The sequence below is a fragment of the Balearica regulorum genome, chromosome 4, assembly GCF_011004875.1.
Source record: "Balearica regulorum gibbericeps isolate bBalReg1 chromosome 4, bBalReg1.pri, whole genome shotgun sequence".
Taxonomy (NCBI): Eukaryota; Metazoa; Chordata; class Aves; order Gruiformes; family Gruidae; genus Balearica; species Balearica regulorum.
This window is the reverse complement of record NC_046187.1, coordinates 16,190,785-16,218,767: the sequence shown is the minus strand read 5'-3', so window position 1 is coordinate 16,218,767 and position 27,983 is coordinate 16,190,785. Positions and strand designations below refer to the sequence as shown.

The 27,983-nt window shown below is 39.2% G+C and overlaps 1 protein-coding gene across 3 annotated transcripts in view; it reads right to left on the bottom strand.

Annotated features, from left to right (window-relative positions):
• ARHGAP10 (Rho GTPase activating protein 10) overlaps positions 1-27,983 on the bottom strand; it is a 153,551-nt gene that overhangs the window by 7,375 nt on the left and 118,193 nt on the right. For all 3 annotated transcript variants that reach the window (XM_075751268.1, XM_075751269.1, XM_075751267.1), the window contains 3 exons: positions 17,003-17,165; positions 4,162-4,293; positions 2,638-2,729 (listed from right to left, as the gene is read on the bottom strand). In XM_075751268.1, the coding sequence (XP_075607383.1) occupies positions 2,638-2,729; positions 4,162-4,293; positions 17,003-17,165 (387 nt within the window). The remainder of the gene's footprint in view (positions 1-2,637; positions 2,730-4,161; positions 4,294-17,002; positions 17,166-27,983) is intronic.

Here is a 27,983-nt window from a genome sequence, read left to right as displayed (position 1 = left end):
TTTTAATGAGGATACCTTTCTATACTGAGAGTCATCCGTGACATAACCTATTGGGAACCATTATGGAATGACCATTAAGTTACTACATACATCCAGTTACTGCCTTATTACTTGCATGCTCTCCTTTTTCTGCCAATCCACATTCTACCTTCGGCTGAAAGCCCTGCAGGACAAGGACAATGCTTATAAAACAGCCAGGACACAGTGGAATAAATCAAAACAAATGTAATTTAAGGAAATGTATCTTTCCCATTGGAAATATGCAATTAGTTTTCAAAATGCAATACACGTAACCTTTTCCCAAGCTTCCAACCTTATTTGTATGATGATATGGAAAAAGTCTCTTACAGCTGAAACATTTCTCCACAGCTGCCAAAGAGTCGAATTCCCTACTTGCTCTTGGACAATCCAACTCTAGTTGAAAAACTCAAATGAGGCTGTAATGCACCAAAACCATGGTAGCTTTGCTGTTAACTTCTAGAGATCTCTTTGCACAAGAAAAAAATCTTAACGTAGCTGTCACACAAATGCGCGACACAGAGGCAACTGCTTCTTGAAAGACTTTATCCCATGGCAATACAACAGGAGTGCAACCCTTGCTGTTCTGTGTTAGAAATGCCTCTCCCCTAATGCATCACATCTTTTCCTCCGTGCACTAGATTTTTTTCCTGTACACAGTTTTATGTCTGCTGAAGATCCCTATCAGTCATGTTTAAAAAAACTTAAATTAAAATAACTGGTGTTAGAGATTTTAAAAGGAGCAATCATTTACCTAATTCATCTTTAAAAGGTTTCCCACCTAACTTGATTCAGATGTTATTTGCCTGCAAGGCAGCTCTAATAGGAAACATCAAGTACGATTTTGTAAAGTGGGTGCTAGTAGGGAAGAACCTAGTGGGGACCCCAGACCACCTGACGCTGCAAAAAAAGCAGAACTAAGTCTGGACCAGGCTTACTATTTACTGGTTTGGGAGGAGTCAGAGGGCAGGAATGTTCTATGCTCTGTCTGCTTTAAAATAAGTATCACAAAAAAAAAAAAGAAAAAAAAAGAAAAAAAAAAGAGAAAAAAAAAGATTCTGCTGAACTTCCCATTTGTTTTGGCTCGTTAAACAAATTAGGAAGTTCTACCAGGGCTGGGGAGGACAGGATGAAAAGATTTTCATTTATGAGAAAAACTTTCCCACACACGCTTTTGATCCAGTACTAACAGAGTTAACAGGGTGCATTTTGGGAAATATAAGGCATATTTAGTTAACTTTTTAGTGCCTGCAGGTTGATGTTTTCCAGCTGTTTTAGACTGTGTACTTTTCTTTTTCCTGCTGGATGTAAACTGGAAATTTGGAATATTCCTCCTTTATTGGACATCCAACCAAAGATTCTCACATGTGGTGTTTGAATGGCTGGGCAGTACCTCCCCTAAGTGTGTTTGGTCATGCAGAATTAAATACCATTTTCCCTCTGGAAAGCACATATCAGATTTCTGACCTGGTAAGCAAGCTAAAAGCTGACAATGGATGAAAAGAAAACAGGCATCACTGCAGAATTTCCAAATCCTTTAGAGGCCAGTATGCCTCTTACTAGCCCCTGCCTCTAGACAGGCTGAAAGACTGAAAAACTGGTCTCAGTACTCACAGTGTTTGTAGGGATGTAATTCTCAGATCTCTTTGAATCCCCCATTCTGCATAACACATGGATAAAATTTGGCCAAACTTTCTGGGTTTTAGTATGAATTTAATTTTTTATCATGGTCTTGTAACAAACAACAGTCTTACCATGCTGCTGCTATGAATTAATTTCTGCTTAGAATTATTATTAAATTGCATTCAAGTAACAAGAATTGCTGAATTGTCCAGGCCCTGTTGAGCTATTCCAGACCATCTCTTTCTTATAATAGGAATTCCCTTGCAATAGGAAGAAACTACACTCTAATGTTGTCTTCTGCAGCTTCAGAGTTTGTATCACAGTAGTCATTGGCATAAGGTTTAAAAACTAAAGCCATTGCTATCAGTTTGAAGTCACCGTGCAGTTGCTGAAGAGTAGAGCCATGGAAGTTCACTGAGGAGCAACACAGTCTTGAGCACAGGAATCACCTTCTAGATGTCGATACGTAATACTGTATTTGGATCCATAGAAACCTTTAAACACAGGCCTCCATTCTGCACCTCAGTGAATATTCCTTTTTCTACAAGTACATGCACACCTTGATACAAAAAGTAAGCACTCCCTTTTCTCTCCAGTGATCGCTGATTTACCTGGAGCCCTGCTTGCTCAAAAATCTTTAACCAGATTTTTTTTTTCTTTAAATGAAAGCCCATATATTATTTTACAACGATAGTTCACATTTTTTAAAAAGGCCTATTGCTGAATAACCTATTTTGGTACTACAACACATTTAAATGCTGCTGAAAAATTAGATCAATTGAAAGTGTTTACTCATCAGAAATCAAAGGCATTGCCTCACAGTGCTAAGTATACGCTAAGTAGCTTCTACGTACCAGGAATCTTCTATGTCACCAAAAGTGTGCCATCAGCAACGTTGGCAGAATAGCAGTTAAGCTTGTATTTTTATCCCAAGCCATTTTAGCAGTTTTGTCAATTTGTTTTTCATTGCTTTATATTTACTCAAGCAGTACTTACCATCTTCAAAAATTGCTCCTATCTGAAATGATAATTCAGAGCTATGTTCTGCTTCGCATGGATAAACTGCTCTTGCTTTTCGGTGGGCCACACTGAAAAATGAAATTATTAATTATAGTCATTTTTAACTATTGGAAGACACTCTCTCAACCATTCTCTCTCCATTCTAATTTGGAGATGACTAAGACTTTGAACACAATCTCACATGCATCATTACAGGCTTATAATTCATACACACAAATGCCAAAGCTGAAGTTTCACAGCTTACTGTTGACATTTCTGAATATCCTACTCCCAACTTTATGTACACTTATTTTATGATAAACTCGACTTTCAACTGCAGTTAAAATTTTGCCAAGTGCTAATCAGCAAAGCATCGTATACTTAATTTATAGACTAATCATCATTATATCTTCTGTAACATTTCTTCATGAATCTTGCAGTTCAACTTTTCGATATCACAGTACAGAATTCACTTTTTATATTTGTTTACAATACATATTACAACACTACTGAAGATGCTGTTTTGTCCTAAATGCAGTAAGGTTGCTAACATTTCACGGAGTCTTTTAGAGGTGTTCTCAGGATGCTCAGTAATAAGCCATCAGTATGAATCTGTCCAAAGTACTCATTTCTCCAAGTACCACAAGCAGAGATCTTGGAATACATAAGTATTTTTGGCACACCTTATTTAATCACGCCTGCGCCAACTGACAGTTTGCCACTGCCCAATGATGCTTTGTTTAGACACAGCACCCACACCATTAACTCATCTTTTGTTGAGCCCAGGCAACAACAACAGCACATAAAACACTGGGAAGGATTCTCCCTGCCCCAAGGAACTTGCAGTCAATGCAGTTCTGGTGCAAAATGCGACCAGTAATGAGAAATGGAATTTTGTGACCAAGTGTTGGCAAGAATTTATGAGTATACCCAACTTTAATTAGAAAAGCAAATATTATACAACTTGAAGGAAAAAGATAGCATGGGGAAGATCTTCAAAAGAAAAAAGTGAAAATACTTCAAAAGATGGACAACAACATGGAAGGAAGCAGAAACAGGATGGAGGGAAAGAAGGCCAAAGAGCGAAAGAAAACAATGAAACCACAGAGACAGGTAAAGACATGGGAAAGTCTTTTAGAAGCAAGATTGAGAGACTTAAGGTTGAGAAACATAAGTTTGACTGAGTGGTGGCTAGAGGAAAGAAAGAATCTGTGTTTTAAAAGACACTGTAAGGGAATCACTGAAGTAGAGACACACTACGAATTGACCACCGGAATCAAAGTCTGCTCGCATTAACCAACAAGCCACTGGCTTAATCTGGGTGCCCTCTACAAAGGCCTTCAAAGGAAGAGTAAGACAGAGTAGACAGTTATTTTATTCTGTCAAAATCACTAAGGTTGCATTTCTTGATTTGAAATAATCATTCACATACTGCAGAAGACATGAATTAACTGTTTTTAAAAAGATACAGAAAAAAGGAGGCAAATAAATAACCAGCAAAAGTTGAAGTGTACATCATACCTTTCCACTGCTCTGTCACTCCCAGTTGCAGGATTAGGGAAGAAGTAAGTAGATGGTGCAGTATTTGTGGCAGTCGGGTTAGCAGACTGCGTATTCATCCATGAGACCATCGATGTGCGGCTTTGACCAGGACTAAGAGGAAATATATTCAAGGCAGAATTAACAAGGTGAATAAAATTTCTTTTTCTTTTCATACCAAAATGTTTGAATCTTTATAAACTAGATAAATAGTGAGATCCTCAAATTCAAAACCAATAATAATATCAAGCTGATTTTGCAGACATGGCCATCATATGATTCTGCATTTCCTCCTTGAAAGTATTCCTCCTACAAGCCCTAAGCTAAGACAAATTACCTGAGATGTATGACACAACCAATAAAAAGACAAAATTCCACTTTCCTTATCTAATAAGGACAGATACAATGAAACTGCATATAGCAGGCTATTATTTGAGCTGCCACTTTGCCTTTACAAGTTTTGATGAATCTATTTAAAAATCTTCTCAGTGCATGTACGACTGGGAAGATTTCAAAAGAGGCTGCAGCTATTACAACACTGGGATCACGATGCTGGCTCTGGATTGAGATCTCATTCGCATAACTGCGTAGATACTGCCTCAGTGGCTGCCCTCACGAACACACTGTTCAAATATGTATTAAATTAATGGCTGAACACATAGTTGCCACAAGAGGAGAAGAAATAGCAGCCAAAGTTAAAACTTTTATTAGTCATTGAAAGACACACAAAGTCCTCCCCAACACTAAGGATGTTCCTAATTTTACACCTTAAAGAACCAAAGCATTCCAGCACTGGAAGACTGTTTCACTGTGTGGACAAAACAACAAACAGTCCAAACATATAATGTCAGCATATCTTTGGAACAAGTAGCAGTTTCTAAGCAGAAACAGAATTAAAATCATTCACACACAGCTTTCACACAGGAATCATCACTCAGAAGTACAGACTTCACAATACAGCATTTATCACTTCATCTTACTCCAAGGTTAACCTCTTAGCATAAATTTGCAAAGTACCACCAAAATCTAGGAATCCAGTCAAGAAGGTTTTTGTGGGGGTGTAAATTCACACTTAATCAAGGTGGATTGACCAAAAGAAAAAAAAGGGATCAACAATCACCCCTGTTACAATTGTAAATGAATAAAAGAAAGCAGGAAACCTAATTTATATAGCTGATTTTAATCTCTTTGTGCACTGGGATATTTAATTTCTAGAAGAAGGGATCACTATTGTAGGTTTGCATAACATGGTTTACAACCAAATTCAACTTTTACAAACTGATTTTCCTAGCCAATATATCTCAGAGTCATTCTAGCAATTACATAGTTAAGCAGACATTTATTTTGATTATTAATTTTTAAATTTAGTACATTATGAAATGGTGAATGGCACATTCCTTATTTAACAAGACAATACTTTTTCCTTTGGATCTGTGTCAGGCAGCATTTGGATGAAAACTGGAATTCACAGTGTATGAAAACAGCATTCTACAGTTAATTCCACTAATAAAAATGAAACTTAAATGTGCTGGAATCAAAACCAGAAGGGTTTATCAAAACATGCTCTGCTTTTAAAACTATCAGATTTACCAAATAAAGGAAGGAATCATATGTAGTAAACTGAATGAAAAGCTGGATTGTGCTGACTAGAAACATATTTCATGCTTAACTTTGGTAAGAGGGCATCTACTCTGCTTCACCACTACACAATTATTTACATCTTCCAATAATTACATATATTTGAAGACCAGCACCTACATAATTTTGGGGTTTACTTTTACTTGAACTTGTCCTCTTCCTCCCATCTTTATCTAACCATTGAAAATTTTTCCTCAGGTAAAACAATAACTTTCAGCTAAATGTAACTTCATTCAGAGAAGAAAAACAAAAAGTGAACACCACCATTTGTATTTTTTGCTCTAAATACTGCGGATAAAAAAAAATTCTCAATGGTACTGTAAAGTTTATAAAGTTTGCTAGAAAGTAGATTATTACTCCCTTATTCTGCACATAACATGTACGTGCGGAATTAATTTTAACTCAGTAACCCAGAAGGTGAACCTAGGACAAAAATAAGTTTAAAAAGTATCCTATTTGCATAGACTAAACTATTATAGTTAAAACAATCCTGATATTTAAAGAAAAACTATTTTCCTTGTGCTCTTATTTATTCAATTCAAATAAATTCCAACATTAAGACTGGTATCAGGCTCATTTCTGAAACCTGTAAAACTAGAGAAAATAGAAAAATAATATTCCAAGTACTTTGCCAGAAGAGTATTAAATTGTCTCTAATGCAAACTAATCACGATTCAAGAATATTCTACCAAGTGGTCTTCTCTAGTGCATACCTCAGATGCGTGTTATTTGGTTTTCAACAACTGAATAATAAAATCTTCCATTTATTAAATATTTCATTGAAACATGCATCATTTAATCTATGCAACTTAACTGATCAGCTCTAGAACACCACACACCACCTGCGTGTAAGCACAGGATTAATGATTTCAAAACAATACTCAGAATAGAGAAGACACAAAAGATACCCTCTGACCCAGGAAAGCAGCGGTCATTCAGAAGAATACTTGGAATAAATACCAGATGGTTTCTTGCTGAGACTGGGAGAGGAAAGAAAAAGAAAGAAAGAGGAAAGGTGTGCAAATAGAGGAACAGAAGATGAAATAAAACGTTCAGATCCATGTCATGGCATGTTTATTTCTCAAGTTACAGAGACTCAACAAGAAGGGTAATCTATCAACTAGTAAGACTACACTGTCCTTTACCAGACAGTATTACATAAAAGCATGTAAAACCTGGCAGGTTTTCTACAAATTCTGAGCCAGTCCAACAGTTCTAGTGGAAAAACGCTCCAGAAGCACAGGTACGTAGAGCACTGGGCTGTTCCCTCCCCCATTTTATGATGGATTCCCTTAATACATCTCAGCTGTAGTGAAAGCTCGGCAGCACAGCTCCTGAATTCGCCTCTCACTTCCAGCTCCTGGTTACCGAGCAAGAGATCATGCTCTAGGAACCAGCAGGGGGGAAAAAAAACCCAACATAAAAACATTTTTCAATTGCAATAGTTTCACCATGTTAAGAAGAAGAAGAAAAAAACATTAATACCTTTAAATGTTAAGTATGTTCTAGAATTTCAGGGTTTTTTTTTTTATTTATTTACTGTACTTGGCTATCGCAGGAACCACTTAATTTTATTATTAAAACAGAAGGTTTTACTCAATAGGAAAAATCAGTTCCAATGTTGTGGAGTGTAAGCAGCAAACTGATGGATTTTTTTTTTTCTTGTGAAGATTCTTTTGATAGCAAAGTTACCTTGCTATAAAGCTTAGCACGCCTTGCTTATCAAGATGATGATATATTAGTATTGCATATCTTATCATATAGCATCTCAACTTCAAGAAGGTATGTTGAAGAAATCCTTTCTCCTAAGGGCTAAAATGAAGGCAATACATTTCCTGTGATGGGGGGGGGGGGGGGGGGGGGGGGGGGGGAGAAAAAAAAGCCTGACATAACCATCTCTGAGAAAAAATGCCATTGTCTGGCATAGTCAATGTTGGGAGAAGAGAGGAGGGGGAAATGGCCTTACTGAAAATAAGCTAGAGATTTTTATACTGATATTCAGAAACAAACTCTTGAAAACAAGATTTTATTGGATGTTTATCTGGCTGGTTCCTAAGGTAACACAGCTAAAGAGCAGCCTCTTATCTTGAGAGCGAGGAAGAGACTCTGTGAAAAGAATCTACACTGCAACTCTTGAGAGAAAAAAAAGGGTTTTTCATAGAGGAGCTTGGCAGCCCCATGGCTGTTGTATCACAGCGTCTGGCTGACAAACTCAATGAAAGTGTTCTTAAAAGGTTTCATTATAAGATGACACAGTATATCAAAAGGTGTCAGCTATTTCTGATTCTATATGCAATCCAACACTCTCCACCACCAGACAATGATCTTCCTGCATGCTAAAACCCCTGTGCCTTGGTGAGGCTGAGGAGCGAGAAAAATACATGGACAAAATTCTAGGAATTGTCACAGTTGCAGCAAAGCTGGAAACAAAACAGAAGAATTTGCTCATCCTTGTTCCCTCTGAAAAAGAAACTCCATCCCCAAAATTCAAACTATGTAACATGCACACAACATTCCTGACCCCTCATTTATAGAGAGCCCATCAGCCTCCACTGAAATAAAGGTTTTGCTAAACTTGGATTGTGAAGTCTCAGTGAAGCAGCTAACACATTAGTGAAATGATCTTTCACGCCAGTCTGGTAAATCTGAAGCTAACGTCTACAGCAGCTGTCCTACGTTAAGGCATTTTTAAATGCTAATTCAGACAAAGCAAAAATGAAGTATGTACATCTATAAGCTTCTAGCATACTGCTGTTTCTTTCAGAAAAAAATGAGGGGGCTGTGTTCCTTGGAATCATGCAAAGAAGAGAAAAGAAGGAGAAGGGGAAGAAGGAGAAAAAAAAAAAAAGAAACTTTAGCTCATCACAGTGGTTGCATCCATCTCTCCCTGCTCTGAGCACACATACCGCTCACTCTGTGCTCACACAGCAGTGCTGCTGTCAAGCCCAGCTGCCTGGCCCACTGGGAGACAAGGAGATGGCGAAGTCTATTTTGTATGAACCACATGACTAAGTTATATTATGCCTGTTTCAAAGGAGCTGCAAAATGAGGGGTATTGCTCTGCTTGCATAACAAAAGGGTACAAAAAGAAATGCCTGCTCTGCTAAACCCGCTCTCAAATTGCTGAGTCACTGAAGAGGTGGCAGCTGAAACAAAAAACAAACTGCAAAATAAGCACAATGAGTGAAGAGCACTGCTGCATACCTGGACTGTGCCTTCTGCAGCTGTTAAAGCATCTTCTTTAATAAGATGGTGACATTAGATATTATAAAAAGTTTTCAGGACATTGAACTGAAGTCACTCATCATTTATGTAAAATTGCAAATTCACACCACTGCCAGAAAGTACACAAAGAAACTATTCCAATTTTAAGGAGACTATAGATGCAGTTTACTGATGTCGTTATAACAAGGCTGATGTGAATTCATTCAGCAGTCAAACAAAATTAATAACTACCTCCAAGGCTTCTGTTATGTGCAGAACACCACTATTTCTGCCCTCCCTTGCCATCTGATAGCTCTTTTAACATCAGTTTGCTCACTGGGAATTTGAACAGCCTGACATTTCACGAAGAACGAGTAGCTTCTTCCCAGCCTAGTCAAAGACCCTGAAAGCACTCAGGATGCTGCACAGCATGGCTCTCATCACCATTTTGAAAGCCTCTGTGGATATTAAAAACCCAAAAACGATGCCCATAGTGTAGCACGTATACACCATGGAGATGGGTAACAGAATATTTTAGTGTCAGAAGAACCAATAAAGAACAACTGCAAAAGAAATGAAAGAAAGAGTGGGTTATTTCCTCTGTTGCTGGACCCTTGCATGTTCCTGAAAAGCCATTTACATTGGTGCTTTTATTTCTCCTCTGGGTTTTGAGTATCTTCAGTGTTTGGACTGTCAGGACTGTATCTTACATGCTCCTACAGCAGCATCCAAGGTGGGATTCAGTTTGAAAACTATGAATCTCACTATTCTGAGCCCTGAAATGTAACTGCTTTAACAAGCCATGCACCCCCACTCATACACGCACTCAGTTTGAGGGACAGGATGCTTTCCATTCCCTCCAGTTGCAAAATCCCAAAGGGTTAGAGAGGGAAAGAGGAGGAGGCAAGGTAAAGAGATACTCAGACAGTATCATCATCTTGAGGAAGGCTACCCCATATCCTGCACCATGACTCCACCCAGAGCAACCATCAGAAGTCACCATGTTCCAGCTCCCTAGGAAACCCGGAGATCCTGTAGTCTCAGATCCCGAAAATGAACTTTCCAGCTGAGGAACAAGACATTAGTTTTCATGATCTGAATGAAGAAGAGATCATGCAGATAATGTAGGGATCTTCCAACCAAAAAAGAAGAGTCTGACCCAATTCTGAAAACCCAGCCCTGTGAGGGGTAGGTCCATAAGCTCTGTAGATAAACCCTGGCATAGGGCATTGTACTGTAAGCACAAATAGATCACATGACAACAATAGGTTGGTTACAGTAACAAATCTTTCCTTATCAGAAAAAGATCCTCAGAAAGATTAATTACAACACATACCGAGTCCAGAGAATACCAAGCGTTCAGCTTTTTTGGTTCATTCCAAGGTCGAGTGAAAACAGATAGAAGACAGTCCACAGTGTTTTAGGACATGACTTGTAATCCACCTTTCAACAAATCAGTCATTGCGATAAGGGAAACCTACACTAATCCATCGGAGGTGAGCTGCTGTTATAGCCAACACTCTGGGAAAGGCTGAATAAAACAGACCTCATATCAATAAATGGTTCTGGCCCACTGGGAAGTCAGTGAAGAGCTTGATGAACACCAGCATCCTGAATTACTGAAGGTCAAGATGAGTGAAACTAGTCCTTACTCTGAAATTCTGGAACTCTTGCAGGTAGCCTGAGTTTGGGAACTAAGGCAATTCAATATTCTCAAGACCAGTATTAGGCACAATCTCCTTTCCCTCTAAGATAACAGAAAGTAACTGCCTTATGACCCCTTCTGCTAGGATTAGAGGCAATGGGCTCTACAGCTGCCGGGAAGGACCTCTCGTCAAAGCAGCACCTCAGCCAAACCAACAGTGACACGAGCACGCAGACACGTACAAGACCAAACATGGGAGTCCAGTAGCTAACCCAGATGTAAAAAGGTAACACCTCGGTCAGAAGAGACATAGGAGGTGCAGCAATTTGAAGGAGGAGATGGAAGTAGGGCATGCCCAAGCCTTACACAGATTCAGCGAATCAAAATGCATTGGGAACTTGAGTATGCACAGACCACAAAGCCAAACCAGAATAAGTAATGTTTTTTCTGAAGAAAATCTGGTGCAGGACCTGGAACTTCAGATGGATTCAAATACAAAGTCCCACAGTTTAATATACAGTGTGCTCCTACTTCTCAAAGAAGAGACATCAGCTACCATAATTGCCTTTTTTGGCACAGAGTTAGTTATAAATGCTCAACTATGCTCAAAAGTAATAATTTCTAATGCATAATAAAACAGAATTGGGAAAAAAATATGTCAATAGCACCTGAACAATATAAAAGAGGTTGAAGATTGAAAACAGTTTGATATAGGTAACCGAAGCCAAATAGTAAATTCTATAATCAAACCACAACGGCCACAAAAAAGTTCCCCTTGCCTTTTTTTAATTGAATTTTATCACTTCATGTGTGATATTGTATCTTTTGCTTCACTACATGAGGACATTAATGAAAAGAATTGTTGTCTTTTACAGCCTCTAACTTACACTGTACCTTTACTTGTTTAGATATATTTATTATGCACAGATGTATATACCTAGATTAGCTATCACTGTATCTATATATTGTTTGCATGTGTAAAGCCACAACATAATAGGATGAAAGTCAAACCATGTATCACTGGCTTTCAACTGCATGTAAAAGGGAAGATCGACTATTGTTCCACAAGTCAATTGCACTTTAAGAGCTATCCATAACCTCTTCTAATAGGTATCTCCAAAACCAAGACCATCCATCACTATTATCAAAACAGGTTGGGGACTAGCTTAGAAAAGCTAGTCAGCTTCTTAGTATCTGAAATTCTGAACTCCTCTTTGGAAACTACATATTTTGAATGATTAAAAATTTGAGTTTCATAGGAATACACCATAGAAATAAAAAAAAAATCTGAGTGATTAAGGTGTCTATTTTTCAGTGCCAATCACGAAGGCAGCAAGTAATGTCAGGGTCGCATCCTCCAGCAAAGAGCTCTCAAGCCTCTTGCAAAAAAGACACGGCAGACTTATTTCCTTTTTGAGCAAATGCAATAGGAAAACCAGAAGCTGCATAGAACAGAGAAATTAAGCCAGAGGACGAATTTCACTACATTACGTGCCTCGCACTAATATTCCGTGTGGACTCTTCTATGCCACGATGTGACACTATAAGGTATTTCAGAGAAACATTGGCATAACTCCCTGCGTGGCTCAACTATGAGCTGGATAAAGGGAACTAATTAATCTAGTTCAGAGTCTTCACCAAAAAAAAAAAAAGTTAGAAACAAATACCACCACCCCACAAACCAGATCCACATGCACTAACTGGGGAAGTAAGAAAGAGGACTGGAAGATGGTTGGGAGTTTGCTTGGTTAGGGTTGGGGTTTTTTATTTAAATACAGGTCAGAATAATATTATGGGCAACTCACAAAATATATCTATTCTGTACAGAGGGAATAAAATGTTACAATACATGACCTACTTGTTAAAACCAAGGCACGACATGGCAAATATCACTGTATTTGTACATTAAACTTTACAAACTTTTATATTGGCAAATTCCTCAAATAGGGAATATTGCCTGTTTTCCAGTGTCTCAAATATCAGAAGATACAAATCAAAGAAAGCTGCTAAAGAATGCCTGTATGGATAGCCGCATTTCACCTAGAAGACACTGCTTACCTTCAGAACACCGGCTATGGTAGCAATCTGAATTAGAAGGGATGTGCAAGGAACTGGGTGCATCTAAAATGGAAACTCTTTCCCCCCCCCCCCCCCCCCCCCGAAGCAACTGTGGCATTGAGGGAAATAGCGATCATCTTGAGAATGTACTGCTGGTGAAACTATAATGACATTAGTCCCAAAACAGTCTGAAACATGCTCTCCTGACAGAAACAGTAACCACCTGGAGCTATGTCAGAGCAAAGTAGACTTTGACAGTGGTTCCAGTGGAACCTGAGGAAGATAGATGGCTGTACAATGTTATTTCTGTAGCTTGAGGGCAAGTTTGTATGGACAGTTAAAGCAGAGACAAAAAAGAAAGAATGCAAATGCTTTGGAGAACATTAAGCTGAGATTGTCATTGTTGCTCTGCCTTAAAGGGAAAAAAATGCCCCTACCAGTGGAGAGCACTACAAGGGAGGAATATTCTATCCAGCTCACTACCCTAATTATCAGTTTATGTCTGAGACTACCTTGTGCTAAGCATCCTTGGATAGAAGGGATTTTCAAACAATACATGTTTATGACACAGTGCTCCATCAAGTAGAAAAGGTAATTTGCCCATCCTGGGCTATTTGGAGTTTGAATCCTGCGTCTGCATAAACTACTCTTAAACTTTGTGACTGACAGGGGAAAAAAGCTCTGTATGTTCTACCATAGAGTGTATGAAAAAAAAAAAAAAAAGTATTTATTTTTAGTATTTGGCTCTAGATGGAAGTGTGAAGTTAAAAATATCTTCAGGAAAAAGGCTGAAAAAAGTTTAAGGTGCAAGATAATCTTAGAACAGCAAACCTGGGTCTCCACTGCGACCGCGGCAGTAGGAGCCAACCATCACCCAACTCTCTACTCACCCCTACAGCAGTACATGACAACACAGGGCATATGTCTGATCCACACAGAGCTTTCAAAGAAAGTCTAGCATCAGGCAGACACACGCTTATAGACATGAAAACCAACAGCTTAGCAGGGCTTCAAAATGGCACATATGTGAAACATCACCTTCCAGTTACACCGTATGCATAGTACATCTTTAAATACTGACGTGACAATTGAGCAGTCAGGGCTTTGTGAGACATTTCAGATTGGTGGTATAGCCCTTGCTCTCTCAGCTTCTTTCACCACTCTGGCCATGCCCTCCCCTCTAGTGCCAGCCAGGAGGGGAGGGTGTATTTGCCTTCATTTGGTGCTCCTCTCACCATGCTGGAAGCTGTAGCTCCTTTTGTTTTTAAAGGTGGGACAAGAAAAGAGCATGGATCACAAAAAACCTCTGCCAGGAAACATCATGGTAACAACCGCTATCGCTCAGGAAAAAACAAGCTTTTCCTTTCTTGAACACAAATACCACAAAAAGTATTCTTGCTATCCATCACATGTTCTTGCTTAAAACAAACTACTGATATAAACCAACCTTGGGTTATCTGACATCTCTTGACCCACAATGCAACATCCCTCCCCTGGGAAACAATGCAAGCAACTCTTCTACCTCAAAGAAGTCACCATCACCTTGTTGACTGCATAACTCCATAGTAATCGATCTCTTACAAGTAACAACCACGTGTTATAAACATCAGCAGAAACTTGAGAAACCGGATCCTTTTGTACTTCCATCTCCCCTAGACTCAGTATAGTATTTACTGTAGCTCAGTGAAGACCTGCAATACTATTTTAGAGAGGATACTGAGACTTTAAATTGGTTTTGTTCCAATTTGGCAGAAAATTCAAAATATTTTGAAATCATAGAATAGTTTGGGTTGGAAGGGACCTCAAAGATCACCTAGTTCCAACCCCCCCTGCTACAGGCAGGGACACCCTCCACTAGACCACGTTGCCCAAAGCCTCATCCAACCTGGCCTTAAACACTTCCAGGGATGGGGCATCCACAACCTCTCTGGGCAACCTGTTCCACTACCTCACCACTCTAACAGTAAAGAATTTCTTTCTAACATCTACTCTAAATCAACCCTCCTTCAGCTTGAGCCCATTACGCCTCGTCCTGTCACTACACTCCCTGATAAACAGTCCCTCACCATCTTTCCTGTAGGCCCCTTCAGGTACTGGTAAGCTGCAATTAGATCTCCCTGGAGCCGCCTTTTCTCCAGGCTGAACAATCCCAACTCTCTCAGCCTGTCCTCATAGAAGAGGTGCTCCAGCCCTCTGATCAGCTTCGTGGCCCTCCTCTGGACCCTCTCCAACAGCTCTATGTCTCTCCTGTACTGGGGCCCCCACAGCTGGATGCAGTACTCCAGGCGAGGTCTCACAAGAGCGTAGAGGGGCAGAATCACCTCCCTTGACCTGCTGGTCAGAAACACAAAGGATTGTTCTCCACCTAATTCTGGGACGGTCCAATTTGTTAGAATAGTCTACAACCAAAGGAAAGCTCAACAGCCAATGCTACATTTCCTGGAGCTGTGACAGCTACCACAGGTACACAACAGCAAGTCAATCACCGCCTTTCCCTGCCCCCAGGACCCCATGATGCACAATGGCTGCTGAAGTCCACTGAGTGCATTCTCCGTTGCTGACATCTACCTCTGCCATTAATGCAGTGGTGCGGTTTGGGGTTGTTTTGTTGGTTTGGGGTGTTTTGGGTTTGTTTTGTTGTGGGGTTTTTTTGTTAAGGCAAGGCCCTTTGAGTCATCAGAACCAGAAGGGGAAGAGAAGCCAATTTAGGGTGGGAAAGTAGAGGAAAGAAAAAATGTACCATTCACAGACTACTCTGTCACCGTCCAGGCTTGTTACAGAGGTAGCTCTTAAGCAAACTTCACAGACAGGTGAGTGGAAGAAAGAAACTGCTTTTGACAAATAATCTAGATGCACATACCATGCACTTTTTTTTTTCCTGCCAAACAAAACTGTTTAAGTACTGTTTCCAACTGAACACAAAACCTTAAGCCATCAAACAAAGTTTCCAAAACAGCAGTACAATTATAGATGAAAATTAACAGAGACAAAAAACGTAATGTTCCTTCTAACACCTGAAGTTCCTAAACCCTCTGGATAAAACCAACACTTCCTTCTTTTATTCTCTGAATTGACATTATCAATGTTCTGCTAACCCCGTGTTCCTTAATTAGCTATGCTTGCTTTCATAAACATTCCAGTTTTATACCATCTACAGTATGTTTTTCACACAGGTACCTCTCTTCGTCAAATACAACTTATTGTTAAACCTACCCACTACCACAGGACAGCACAAGAGGATAAGGAAAAAGTAACTTCAGTCCTCTACTGAAGAAAAGACATTTGTGTAAAATACCTATAAAACCAGAATTCTTTCAATACATGTGAGAAATATTGTTCTAGCTAATAAGTACTCTAATCAGCAGTTAATTATTTGTGTGTCCATATAGAAATATAATCCCATCATACAGCCATCTATATATTCTCATGTGCTACATATGCCTACACATATATTTTTTACACACTTCATAAACAGAACGGGCTACTCAGAATGCCATTATGGAAAATATTTGTAACAAATCTTTTCTCCAGACCTACTCCTTCCACCTTCTTGGCACTGAAGGCTGGAAAACTTTGTCTTGATATGTTAAAGTTTATATGAATAGCAAACCAGAGAATTCAATTCAAGTTCAACTTCTGATTTAAAAAACAAGTTAAGTTCAGCTTCTGTGTATCAAACCTCAATATGTATTACAAAGATAGGGCTACCATTGTAATGTCAATTTTTTCGCTACACTGAAGTCATGCTCAAAACCTGAACATCTACAGAGTCTACTGGAAGTGACAGACTATACTTTCATTGGAAAACAGGCATTTAATTTAAGGACAGATCAACAACGATAATGTTCTTAGACAACAGCATCTGAGCACACACTCATTACAGTGTATTTATCCAAATCCAAAATTTGGCCCTAAATCTTAATAGCCCTACATCTAAGTGTAGCTTAACACTGTCTTGAAATAAAACTAGGGTAATACATCGTACAGAGATTAACTTACATATTCATTGCCTGAATAAAAAAAACATTTAAAATTTTATAACAGGTTACAGTAAAATGCACTTTTTCTTCAGAAACCTAGAACATTTCTTTCCTACATTCAAGTAGCCTCTAAGCTCCACACAATATATAAACACATACCTTTTTGTTGCAGAAGAAAACAAACACAACTATATGTAATTTCTAAAAATCACTCGCCACCAAACTGAAAAGGGAAATGCGTTTCACATGCACAATGATACTAGTGGAAAAATCATTACTTAATATTCAGGTTACTTACAGATTTGTTGTCCAGCCTGCAAGATCTCTGCTGTCCATAATAAGGTGATTTCCATCCAGGAGCCCAGGGGGGCTACTAGAGAAGGCAGGTGTCGGAGACTGGGAAGAAAGAGAATCCATGCTCCCAGTTGGAGTGTCTTCTCTGGGAGAGCTGTGACTGTCAGCTAGAAAAGAGAGCACAAGTCAGAAGGATACTAAAAGAATTTTCTCCTCAGCCAGAGCTGCTGCTTTGGTAACAATGTCCTGAAACATATACGAGAAGAAACCTTACTGTCGCATCTCACAGGACATTTTGGAGGACTAGCTATCCCCCAGCATTTCCCCAAAAGGTATCATTGCACAATTTCCCCCATCATTATCACCAGGCTGTCTTCACAACACAACATATTCCTGGTCCCCTTTTCAACATGTGTTTTATGTGGATGAAATGCTAGATTTTTATTTTTTTTTTTTGGGAGGGGGTATTTTTAGACAAATGCATCACTTCAGATAAAATAGTTTAGGCCATACACATTTGCACATCACCCTAAAAACACGGTCTCTAAAAATAATTTAATACACATTTGAGGAAACTATTGCTCTCAAGTACTGTAAGTACAATCCTATCACGTGAAACAATGACATTTAGAAAGGTCAAAGTAGATGATCTCTAACAAACATGCAATGCCCAAGAATGTTACTGTTATTATTCCTTTTTAACAGTGTTACTTTTAAGAGAACTCACTGTATTCTGGTCTACTATTTGTTTTCATAGAATACCACTCAGGAGGCAACATATTCAGATATGATTGCTTAAGAAAACATTAAAGGAACACCATTCCTACCCCATGGACAGTAAGAAAAAGTTACCAATGTGTCACAGCACTCACTGCAAACCATGCTGACACATCTAGCCAAACAGCACGTTCTTCACTGAAAAGCTAACCTTCAGCCACATAGCTTTTCCTTTTTAAATTTTTATTTAAATATCAGCTGTACATTTTATAAATTCTAAAGGAGGTATATGAAATGAGGATTGCAAACATTAAAGTGTCAAGCACAGCTAAATCTGCGGTCTCAAATGGGGCCCGTGGCTGTTTTCAGAATACTAGTATTTAACAGTAGTTAGGGTCATTTCCCAGCACCCTCTACAAGACTCCCTGCATCCTTGCCTCCTCTGTCCATCCTACTCCCACTGGCACTCGTGAACATGGCCCACAGCCCTGCTAAATAACATCACCAGAAAGTCCCTTTAGAGTGGATTAGATACTGCTGACCCCACAGTCTTGGTAAGAGAGTTCTGTTCCTTCAGCGAAAAAATGAACAACTAAGTCCTAACACGGCATCACAATAATATGATACTTGACAAGCTGTATCTCCTACATACAGTACTGTACAAGACAAACTCCTGTAAAATATTACTTTCTAATTCTAAATGAATTAGCATCTGCACAGCAAACAACTGAGCTTAATTCTACTCCTTCAAGCTAAGCAGTATTGTTAAAATTATTTCTTTCACTTATTATTTTTTTCTTAATTAATTAAAAATGCAACAACAATGAAACATGTACAATGAAAAGCCACCTTCACAGGATAGAATCCTTCTCACAACTTCATTACTGCCTCAACCAGTTCAATTCATTCTGCTTCAAAAGCAGAAAGCTAACAAAGCTTCCCCAGCCATCTCGTCCTCACCCCCTCCCAGCAACTCACAGACAACAACTTCCCTAGAGAGTAAAATGACATACAACTAAAACCACTGAAATGATAAAAGTGATCATCTGGAAATTTCTCCCTAAAGCAGCTGCTAATTTAAGGATCTAAATCTGGCCGTAGTAACAAAGTACGATAAGCTCTGAGGAGGAGAACACTAACCTGGGAAAGTGAGTGACTCGCACTCCAGCCCACTGCTGCTCACCTCGCACCTCCTCACTGCACCCAGGCCACGACGCTGCCGCTCGTGTTTACATACGACATGAGAGCCGTAGGAGTGTCAGGTGAAAACTAATTGATTACATCTCATTTCCCAAAGTATGTGTCACAATGATAAACATGTGAGAGACTGGACAGCAATACTGCAATTTTACTTTATAAATAAACAGAATTCCTTAAAGCTAAATAGACTTAAGACCTTATAATTCAACACAATTTCTCTTCAAAGTAGTAGTATTAATGCAACCAAGATTATCAAACTACATAGACCATATTGAAGGCCGTGTTTACCTCAACCATTCACTTAACATTACTAAAACAGCAGCAGAAAGGAATATTAATCTGTTCTTTAATATTAGGAATATGACCAACTCACCGCACCTCCCTACAGAAAGCAGAGGTTTTTCTATTGAATCGTTTCTCAGAGCACATAGAAAAAGTAAAAAAATACTAAACACTGCAGTCATGCACAGTAGAATCTACATTGGAGACTGCAGTATACTGGCAATAGTATTTGACATTATCATAAATGAAACTGTGTGTTAAATCTTTCCTCAAATTTTACTTCTTCCTTCCTTAGCCAGTGTTTTCTCATGGTCAATACTGTGTTGCACTCTCAAAAATAAGATCAGGTTTTGAACACTAAAAACAGATCAGGTTATTTAAACAGGAAAATGTCTGCTAAATTCTACGGGATTAAATGAACACACTCTAAAAACACGTTCGAAGATACTTTACATTTCTGATGTTTTCAATTATCTGTTTTTGTAAAGTAAAACAATACCTTTATTCAGGAAAAGGCAATTCTGTGTAACTGCAAAAACAGATGACTAATGATCATCTAGCACATTTTCATGATTAAAACCAATATATGCTCAAAACCTAAGTCTTCGAAATATAGCGTCACTAATTTCAACAGTACAAAGATTTCACCCTGTATGTTGGTGACAAAAAGTTCTGCTAACTTCAGAAATCATAGTAACTCCTGTACATGGCAGAGGCCATAGAACTGTATCTAGTTATCTCTCTCTTAAGCTTAATAACCTGTTTTTGATTAATGCCCATCTCATGTTGGGCTAAACTGTATCTTCCAATGAGTCTTTGTCTGAAGACATCAGCACGTGATAAAGGTAGCAGAGAATCAATTGGCTGCTAATTAACATACTCACTGATTAATGCACATATCTTCACTTTGTTAGGCTTTATTTTCAGGCATGACCCATGTAATACACATTGCTAATAATTATATTATCTCTCATATCTGTTTTTTGTGCTGTGTGAAGGTATTTAAACAATCTCCTTCATAAGTTTAATGCTAAATCTTTTACTGTAAGGGATTTTGCAGTTTTGGAATCAGGCACCTGTTACAATTTCCCAGAGCTCCTTCTGAAGAGCATACATCAGATCTGAATTCATGACTTTTTGTTGTGGTCCCACAAGTGCCACATTGAGCGTTAATTCCACCACTTACTCCTACTCATCAATCCCCCAGTTTCTACATCCAAGGCCAGCACTTATTTGCCACAGCTTTAAATTAATAGTTTATGATGAGCTGATTGCCCACTGTGACTAACAAACTTAGCTGATTCACTGCTTTTAAGGATATAGTCCTCCTTTCTGTAGCTACAGGCTACATTTTTCCTCTAAAATCTGTAAGTTTATTTCTCAACAAAACCAAGCTTATTTTGTTTGAATAGGTGCAGCTTAGCACATGACCACAATTCCTACGTAACTGCCATTGTCATTATTTGCAATGTCTCCTAACTTTGTCCCAGTAAATATAACAAGGATTTATATTAACCTTTCTAAATACTGCTACTACAGTAGCATTCCTCCAGTTTCTTCAACCTTCTTCAGCATGCTACACGACATTTTAAAAATTAACGTTGCCAATCCATACAACACCATGACCAGAGAACTTTTTTTTAGGACAAGTTAGATGGCTTCACATTATTCAAAATATTCACCTTGCAACAGGCCTACCTGTGAAGATTTCTGCTTGCTCCTGCTGATAATAAATCCCACATCAACTTTTATAGCTAAGTTCTTTTTAACAATTCTTCAAAACTTGTAACATATATTGACTGCTAGCGATTTCCTCTTTTTTTCCCCCCTACCCTTTTCCTGTATTTTATTTTGTGGAGCCAGTAAAGATCCTAAGCTGCTGGAGATTAAAAAGCCTTTGAAGTTTTCACATGGTTTGTTTGTTAAAGAGTGTGTTAAGGACATTGCTGGAATTGAATCAGCTTTATGGTTTTTCATTTTACCTCTGAATTCAGGGGCTCCCTAATGTTGATAGTCTAATATTTTTACTGTTTCTCTCTTCTCACTCCTCTTTACCTCCAACATTGTTCTCCAGTGAGCAGCACTGTCAGGTTTCCCACTTCTATGAAAAGGCTGATTGCCACATTGGACTGACAGGTCCTTTCAAAGAGGAGCTCCAGAAACTTCCTATTCTTCTCTTCTACCACTTGAATTCTAATGAGCTCTTACACTATAAAATAGGAAAGATGTGATTTCTTTAAAAGCTCATTTATATCGTTCTTTGAGCATACAGTTTGGTGTTCCTGGTGCCTTCATTTTCTCTCCCTAAAAATGTTAATCCTCCTCCCTTTTCTCTCCCATTACAGTCTTATCTCTGGGTGCCAAAGAGTGCCAGAACATACGAAGAACAAGAGGGTACTCGGTATAAAAGCAGTAAGTCTATATGACATCTCACAAATTTTTGTTGACACTCCAGCCATCAAGTCTTTACCTTTTCTTCTTTATATTTGTGGGAGGCCTCTGAGTGCCTTTGGCCTTCAGCTTGGCCATCTTTCTAGAGTTGCCACCAAGCTGCTTCTACAATTCACCTCCTCATCCTACGCAAATAGGTGTAAAATCCAATTTTACTCTCAACACAGTTAAAACTTGTTTCATATTCTCACCACCTTTTGCATACTATTTCAATTTTTTGACACAGATCCTTTTAAACTGTCATCTAAATTATGCTCTTGTTTCACTGTTCTAATCACAACACCCATCCATGCCTTAGAGCTTTCACTGCGCCTCTGCAACAGATACCCGCGCTTTGCCTTTATGGTTGCCAGAGTTCAGATCAGCCCTAACTAGAAAATAAGATAGCTTAGGTTGATCCTAGCCATTTACTGGTTGTGTCTAACTGGTACTACTTACCATTTGGTTTCCAACCCAAATATCCTTCCTCCTTCCCCGCTCCCTGTCTCGTGTCACTCTCTCTCATAATGAAAAATCCCCACAAGATAAGAATGTACCTATATAGACTAAGACTCAACTAGCTTCTCTCTAGCAAATATGTAACTATCAATTCCTTTTCCCTTTTGTCTGGATGAGCCTCAGATAGTAAAGGCTCTCAGACTCTCCACACCAGAAATGTGAACTCAACTTTTACCTAATTGGGCATGACATGCCTCCCAGTTGCCTTTTTTCATCTGACTAGTCTAAGAATATTATTTGTTGGCATCCAAAGTTGAAAAAAAAGAAATACTTTGGCAGTGTCAATAATCAGATACTTACTTTACTCCAAGAATTGTAAATAAGAAATATGTGTAATAAAACCTACAAAAAACAGAGAACTAACACTATCAGTTACTTGCTTGAATAACAGAGTTTTCTTTCAACTTCCGTTCAGGTAAACTAAAGAATTACTTTACCATTAAAAGAAAGACTAATCTTTAACAGCAACATTACAACCAACTTCTATATTTTAAGGGTAGCCGGAGGATGAAAACAGTTTATGAATGTCTCTGGAGTAAACAGGGAATATATAACAGTTTATATTGATATACACAGAATAGGCAGAACTGTTGCCTATGTTTTAAGTGGTCATTGGATACACGTATCGTGGCAAAATAAGAGGATAAAAGACATGTCTTGTTCCACTTTGACACAGTCACACAGGTCTAGTTGTAGGCAAGGGGTGATGGGGAGAATTACCGAGGAGAGTAAATTAAAGATGCTGCAAAATCCCTATTACCACTTTCAAGTCTGACTTTTTCTGCATCACAGCATTTACAGAAAACAGGCATGAAAAACATAACTGAAGATAAGATGTCTCACACAGTTAATAAAACTTGAAGTGATCCCATGATATGAAGTACCAATCACTCCGGAAAGGATTCAGCCATTCCTGGAAAGCTAGAAGTAGTTCTGGTGAAGGAAGCTTTATGTGATAGAGTGATCAGATGACTCTGCAGTCAAGAATGACCTTTTCCAGACGCAGGGCTGCACCCTTTGTTCACTATTTACAGTACAAATCATCCTGCAGTAATCATGCCAAGCACCAGATGAATTCAGACATTCTTCTACTACTTCAAATTTTTAAAATTTTCTGAATTAATGAAGTTACCTGTTTCTGAGTAAATTAAGAAACTGTGTACTTTTGTTATCACACCACTGAAACTGGTCAACAGAATTTTTTATTACTCACCTCCAGACTACAGGAATTGTGCTAAAAATTAAACAGAAGTTTCCAAACTATAGAATCATAGTATGGTTTGCGTTGGAAGGGACCTCAAAGATCATCTAAGTTCCAACCCCTTGCCACGGGCAGGGACACCCTCCACTAGACCACGTTGCCCAAAGCCTCATCCAACCTGGTCTTAAACACTTCCAGGGATGGGGCATCCACAACCTCTCTAAGCAACCTGTTCCAGTGCCTCACCACCCTCATGGTAAAGAATTTCTTCCTTATATCTAACCTAAATCTACTCTCCTTCTGTTTGAAGCCATTAACCCTTGTCCTACCACTGCATGCCCTTGTAAACAGTCCCACTCCAGCTTTCCTGTAGGTCCCCTTTAGGTACTGGAACGCTGCTAGAAGGTCTCCCCAGAGCCTTCTCTTCTCCAGGCTGAACAATCCCAACTCACTCAGCCTGGCTTCACAGGAGAGGTGCTCCAGCCCTCTGATCAGCTTCGTGGTCCTCCTCCAGACTTGCCACAACAGCTCCATGTCCTTCTTATGTTGGGGACCCCAGAGCTGGACACAGTACTCCAGTTGGGGTCTCACCAGAGTGGAGTAGAGGGGCAGAATCACCTCCCTTGAGCTTCTGGTCACATTTCTTTTGATGCAATCCAACACACGGTTGGCCTTCTGGGCTGCCAGCGCACACAGCAGGCTCATGTTGAACTTTTCATCAACCAACACTCTCAAGTCCTTCTCCTCAGGGCTGCTCTCAATCCATTCTCCACCTGCCCTGTATTTGTGCTCGGGATTGCGCCAACCCACCTGCAGGACCTTGCACTTGGCCTTGTTGAACTTCATGCAGTTCTCATGGGCCCACCTCTCAAGCCTGTCAAGGTCCTTCTGGATGGCATCCCTTCCCTCCTGCGTGTCAACTGCACCACACAGCCTGGTGTCATCAGTAAACTTGCTGAGGGTGCACTCAATCCCACTTTCCGTGCCACCAACAAAGATGTAAAACCAAGGTGAAATCACATAAAAGCAAGCTAATAATGATCTATTATTTGGTTAAAAATAACCATAGAGAATGCTAAAACTAATCAAGAGAGTTATTTCACTGTTCCCAAATAATGGGTACTTTGGAGGTCAGATTCCTGTAAACACTCAGCAAAATAGCTTTATTGTACCGCATTTCATTATCAAAAAGTATCCATTATCCTTACTGTGTAGCAAATCCTCTACGCTGCAGTACTGCCTTAGTACGCAGTTAGTTTTTACATAAATTTAAACATCATAAACTCATACACTCTAAAACCAATAGAGCTCTCACAGAGCTCTCAAATGGACAGCAGACAGCCCACATATCCATCAGTTTCATGCTATCTTTCAAAATACAAGCAGTAAGAATTAGATCTCTAGGCCAGCTTTTTTTTTTTTTCTCTCAGACAAAATAATTTACACAACTATTAGAGTTGACTACAGCTTTTTCCTAGATAAAGACCAACTTTAATATATTTCTCAAATATGTGCATGTACAAGCATGTATATCATAGGCACAAAGTAGCTTTCCTGTAGATTGTTTTTCCCAACTCCATAATGATTCAGGTATGTCAGAAAAAGGAGGAAGCTGCTGTACTAGACAGAATTTGCCTCAAGACTGACTGATGCAACTCAAGAATTGTAGCCAGAAAAGTGGGTGTCTGACTTGGGGCTAGGAAAAGGAAATGTGCTCATCCACAAGCTACTCAGGGACAAGAGGAGGTTTGGGACTATTCCCCTGCACTCCTTCTTTTTGATACTTTTTTGTTTGTTTCTAAAATGCAAAGTTCAATTTTAAACAAGCATCTTTCTAGACATACACTTAACCTGTAATAGCAAGCAATTATTTCAATAAATATCTCCCTCACTGCAGGTCCTCTCTCAAAATTCATGAGAAATATTGCTTGGATTACTTCTCTATGTTGATAAAGTCCCCAAGACACACAGAATTGTAGGTAAGCCTTTCACTGACCAAGCTAAAACTAAAATGGATGAAGAATTCCAATTTAATTCTCAAGCTGTGGAAAAACAGTTCAAGACAGACTCATGGAATCAAAGTTGTGGTGTTAATTTATATCACATAATTAAATTTTGAACCACAACAGAAATCAGATACAAGCATGCAGAGGGGTTCCTCTTTTGATTTGTGTATACTATGATAACAAAAGCATTATCTAAACTCAAAGATTACTCATTTTTTACCAGAGCTTGGTTGGCAGGAAACCACAGAACCTTACCAGGCTGGCCAGATGCCACACATTAATTTCATGGTTGAAAAAATGCAGTGATGAACTGAAGCTACTTCCTGAAAACTCTGACAAACAGTAAGATAAATGGATTGTCCCACAGCTTCCACAGTTTTTTTGGTAGCACTTAGTGTTCTGGGTTTCCGTAAGTCCAGGCAACATTCACCTACAGTCCAGACCTGTACAGAAACCTATCAACAGAACAACTCTAGTCTGATCAACAAGAATGAGAACTGTGAAAAACCAAAGCAGATCAAAAAGGGGTACAATGCTATAATCAGGGCTAAAAGTTCCCTAATGCAGCAGCACTTCTTAAATGGCATCAAAAACTCCAAAGTCCATGAAAATATTCTCCCATGCTTCCTTTTCTTTTCTGTTGGCAATTCAGCCACTGATCAGCTGGAAAATATCTCTGTAAGGGTCCTTCCACCCCCAAAAGGTAAGATGTTCAAAAACTCTTTTCCTGAGCTGTCAAACAGAGATAAGATCAGGCTGTTATCTCCTCTTCTCTTGCTATTTAGCTTACTTCACTTGCAATTACTTCCCATGTCTTATTAAAAGGAGATTTTAATAAGACATTGTTGGTTTCTTACCCCCAATTCCACAACCCGTGGTGGTAGCTGGATAATGACAAAGAGTAACTGGTCTCATATTGTATATGTGATGGGTCTCTCACAAGAAAGCCACTCAAACATTTTCAGTATGCTGCTGACACTGGGCTGTGCCTCCTTCCTCATTTTGTTCACCTCTCTCCTTTTGCCATAACAGTGATTTCAACAGAGGGATTGTGAAGCAGGATGCCTATAACTTATTAAAAAAATGACTGAAAACAAGCTAAGTAGCCCTTAAGGAAGTTTTATCAGCTGTTTTAACTGAACATCCAGGTGACACATTTGTTGAGGAACCTCCTAATCTCACAGCTGATGATTTAAAAAGCAGCAATTAGGAAGACATTTTGCTGTAGTTTGGCCAACATTTTCTTCCATGCCTGGATTCTTCTACCACTATCCATGCCTCTGACACTCCAGGATTAGGTGCATTTTTTATTATTTTTTGCAATTTTATTATTGCAAATAAATTTTGCAAATTTATTATTTTCTGCAACCGCATTTTTTATTATTTTTTGATTTTATTTTACACATCTGGCGAGGGCTCAGGGTTGGACTTAGCTGCACTGCAGAAGGCAGGCTGTGGAAATCGCTCAAGGAGTCTGTGCAGCACACAGGCAGCACCAAGCAGTGTTAATGGCCAGGGAGACAGAAATGAATGCAGCCATCATCAGTGAATTTGCACCAGTTACAGAACAACAGAAACCCACTTGCTCAGTGGGATAACCAAACTTGCCAGGCATCATGCATCTTCTTACTTGCAGATTCCCACTAACGTGGTCTCTGAAGCTAATTCACTTGGCCCCAGAGTCAAGTAGTCTTAGATTGGACTGCAATCCTAGCCAAGCTAGTCCCACCACTATTACTTCTCCATAATATCCCCTAAGTACTCCTTCAATCTCCCTGGTAGTTCAGCAAGTTGCAAGTATAGCTGGGAAGGAAATAAATGACTGTAATGTAATTCACCTTGCACTAAGTGCAACTTTCAAAAGAAGAAAACAGAAAATAAAAGGGAAAAAGAAGAACAAATAGGAGAAAGACTTCCAGAAGCTAATGGAAGAACCAAGAATACTTTTTTTCCTGACCAAATGAAAAACACTGACAGAGTGGGAGCAAAACAGGAAGAGGAATCATATTTTCTAACTCACGTATCAGCCTTTCAGAAAGTTCACCACCTCCCCCTACCAAGATCTTCTCTCCTATCCTTGTCCCCAGTGAAGGGAAGCAGGAGCATCCCACGTGAGGAACTGCCTTATTCAGTGACATGCACACTCTCATCCATAGGACTGAAGAGCTGAACAGCTTCAAGTCTTCATTCTACTTATACTCTTGCGTACTGCGTGAGAGCATTTACTTTCAACTAACAGAGGCTGGCCAGGGCACAGCTGGCATGTAGCAAAGATACGTCAGTGACTTCCAGTGCCTGGGATTAATAGCTTTTAGCATGCCAAATTGGCCTTCCTACAGTATTATGTGGCCTCGCATGTCTGTGTGCAGAAGGTAGAGAATTAAAGAGATGATGGATTATTACAGGAGATCAGAGATTTTTAATAATGCCTGGCCTCAAGGAATGCCTGGACTCCTCATTCCTTCTTTAAATTCAGATTTTAGTTTTAAGTATATTCATGTTCCCGTTCCCTTTCCCTATACCTCTGACTCGTGTTGTGTGCGTGTGTGTGCACATGTGGATGCGCTTATTTTGAACAACAGCCTCTAGATTTCATATACTGAAAGCGGACAAGCACTGGTCATGATACT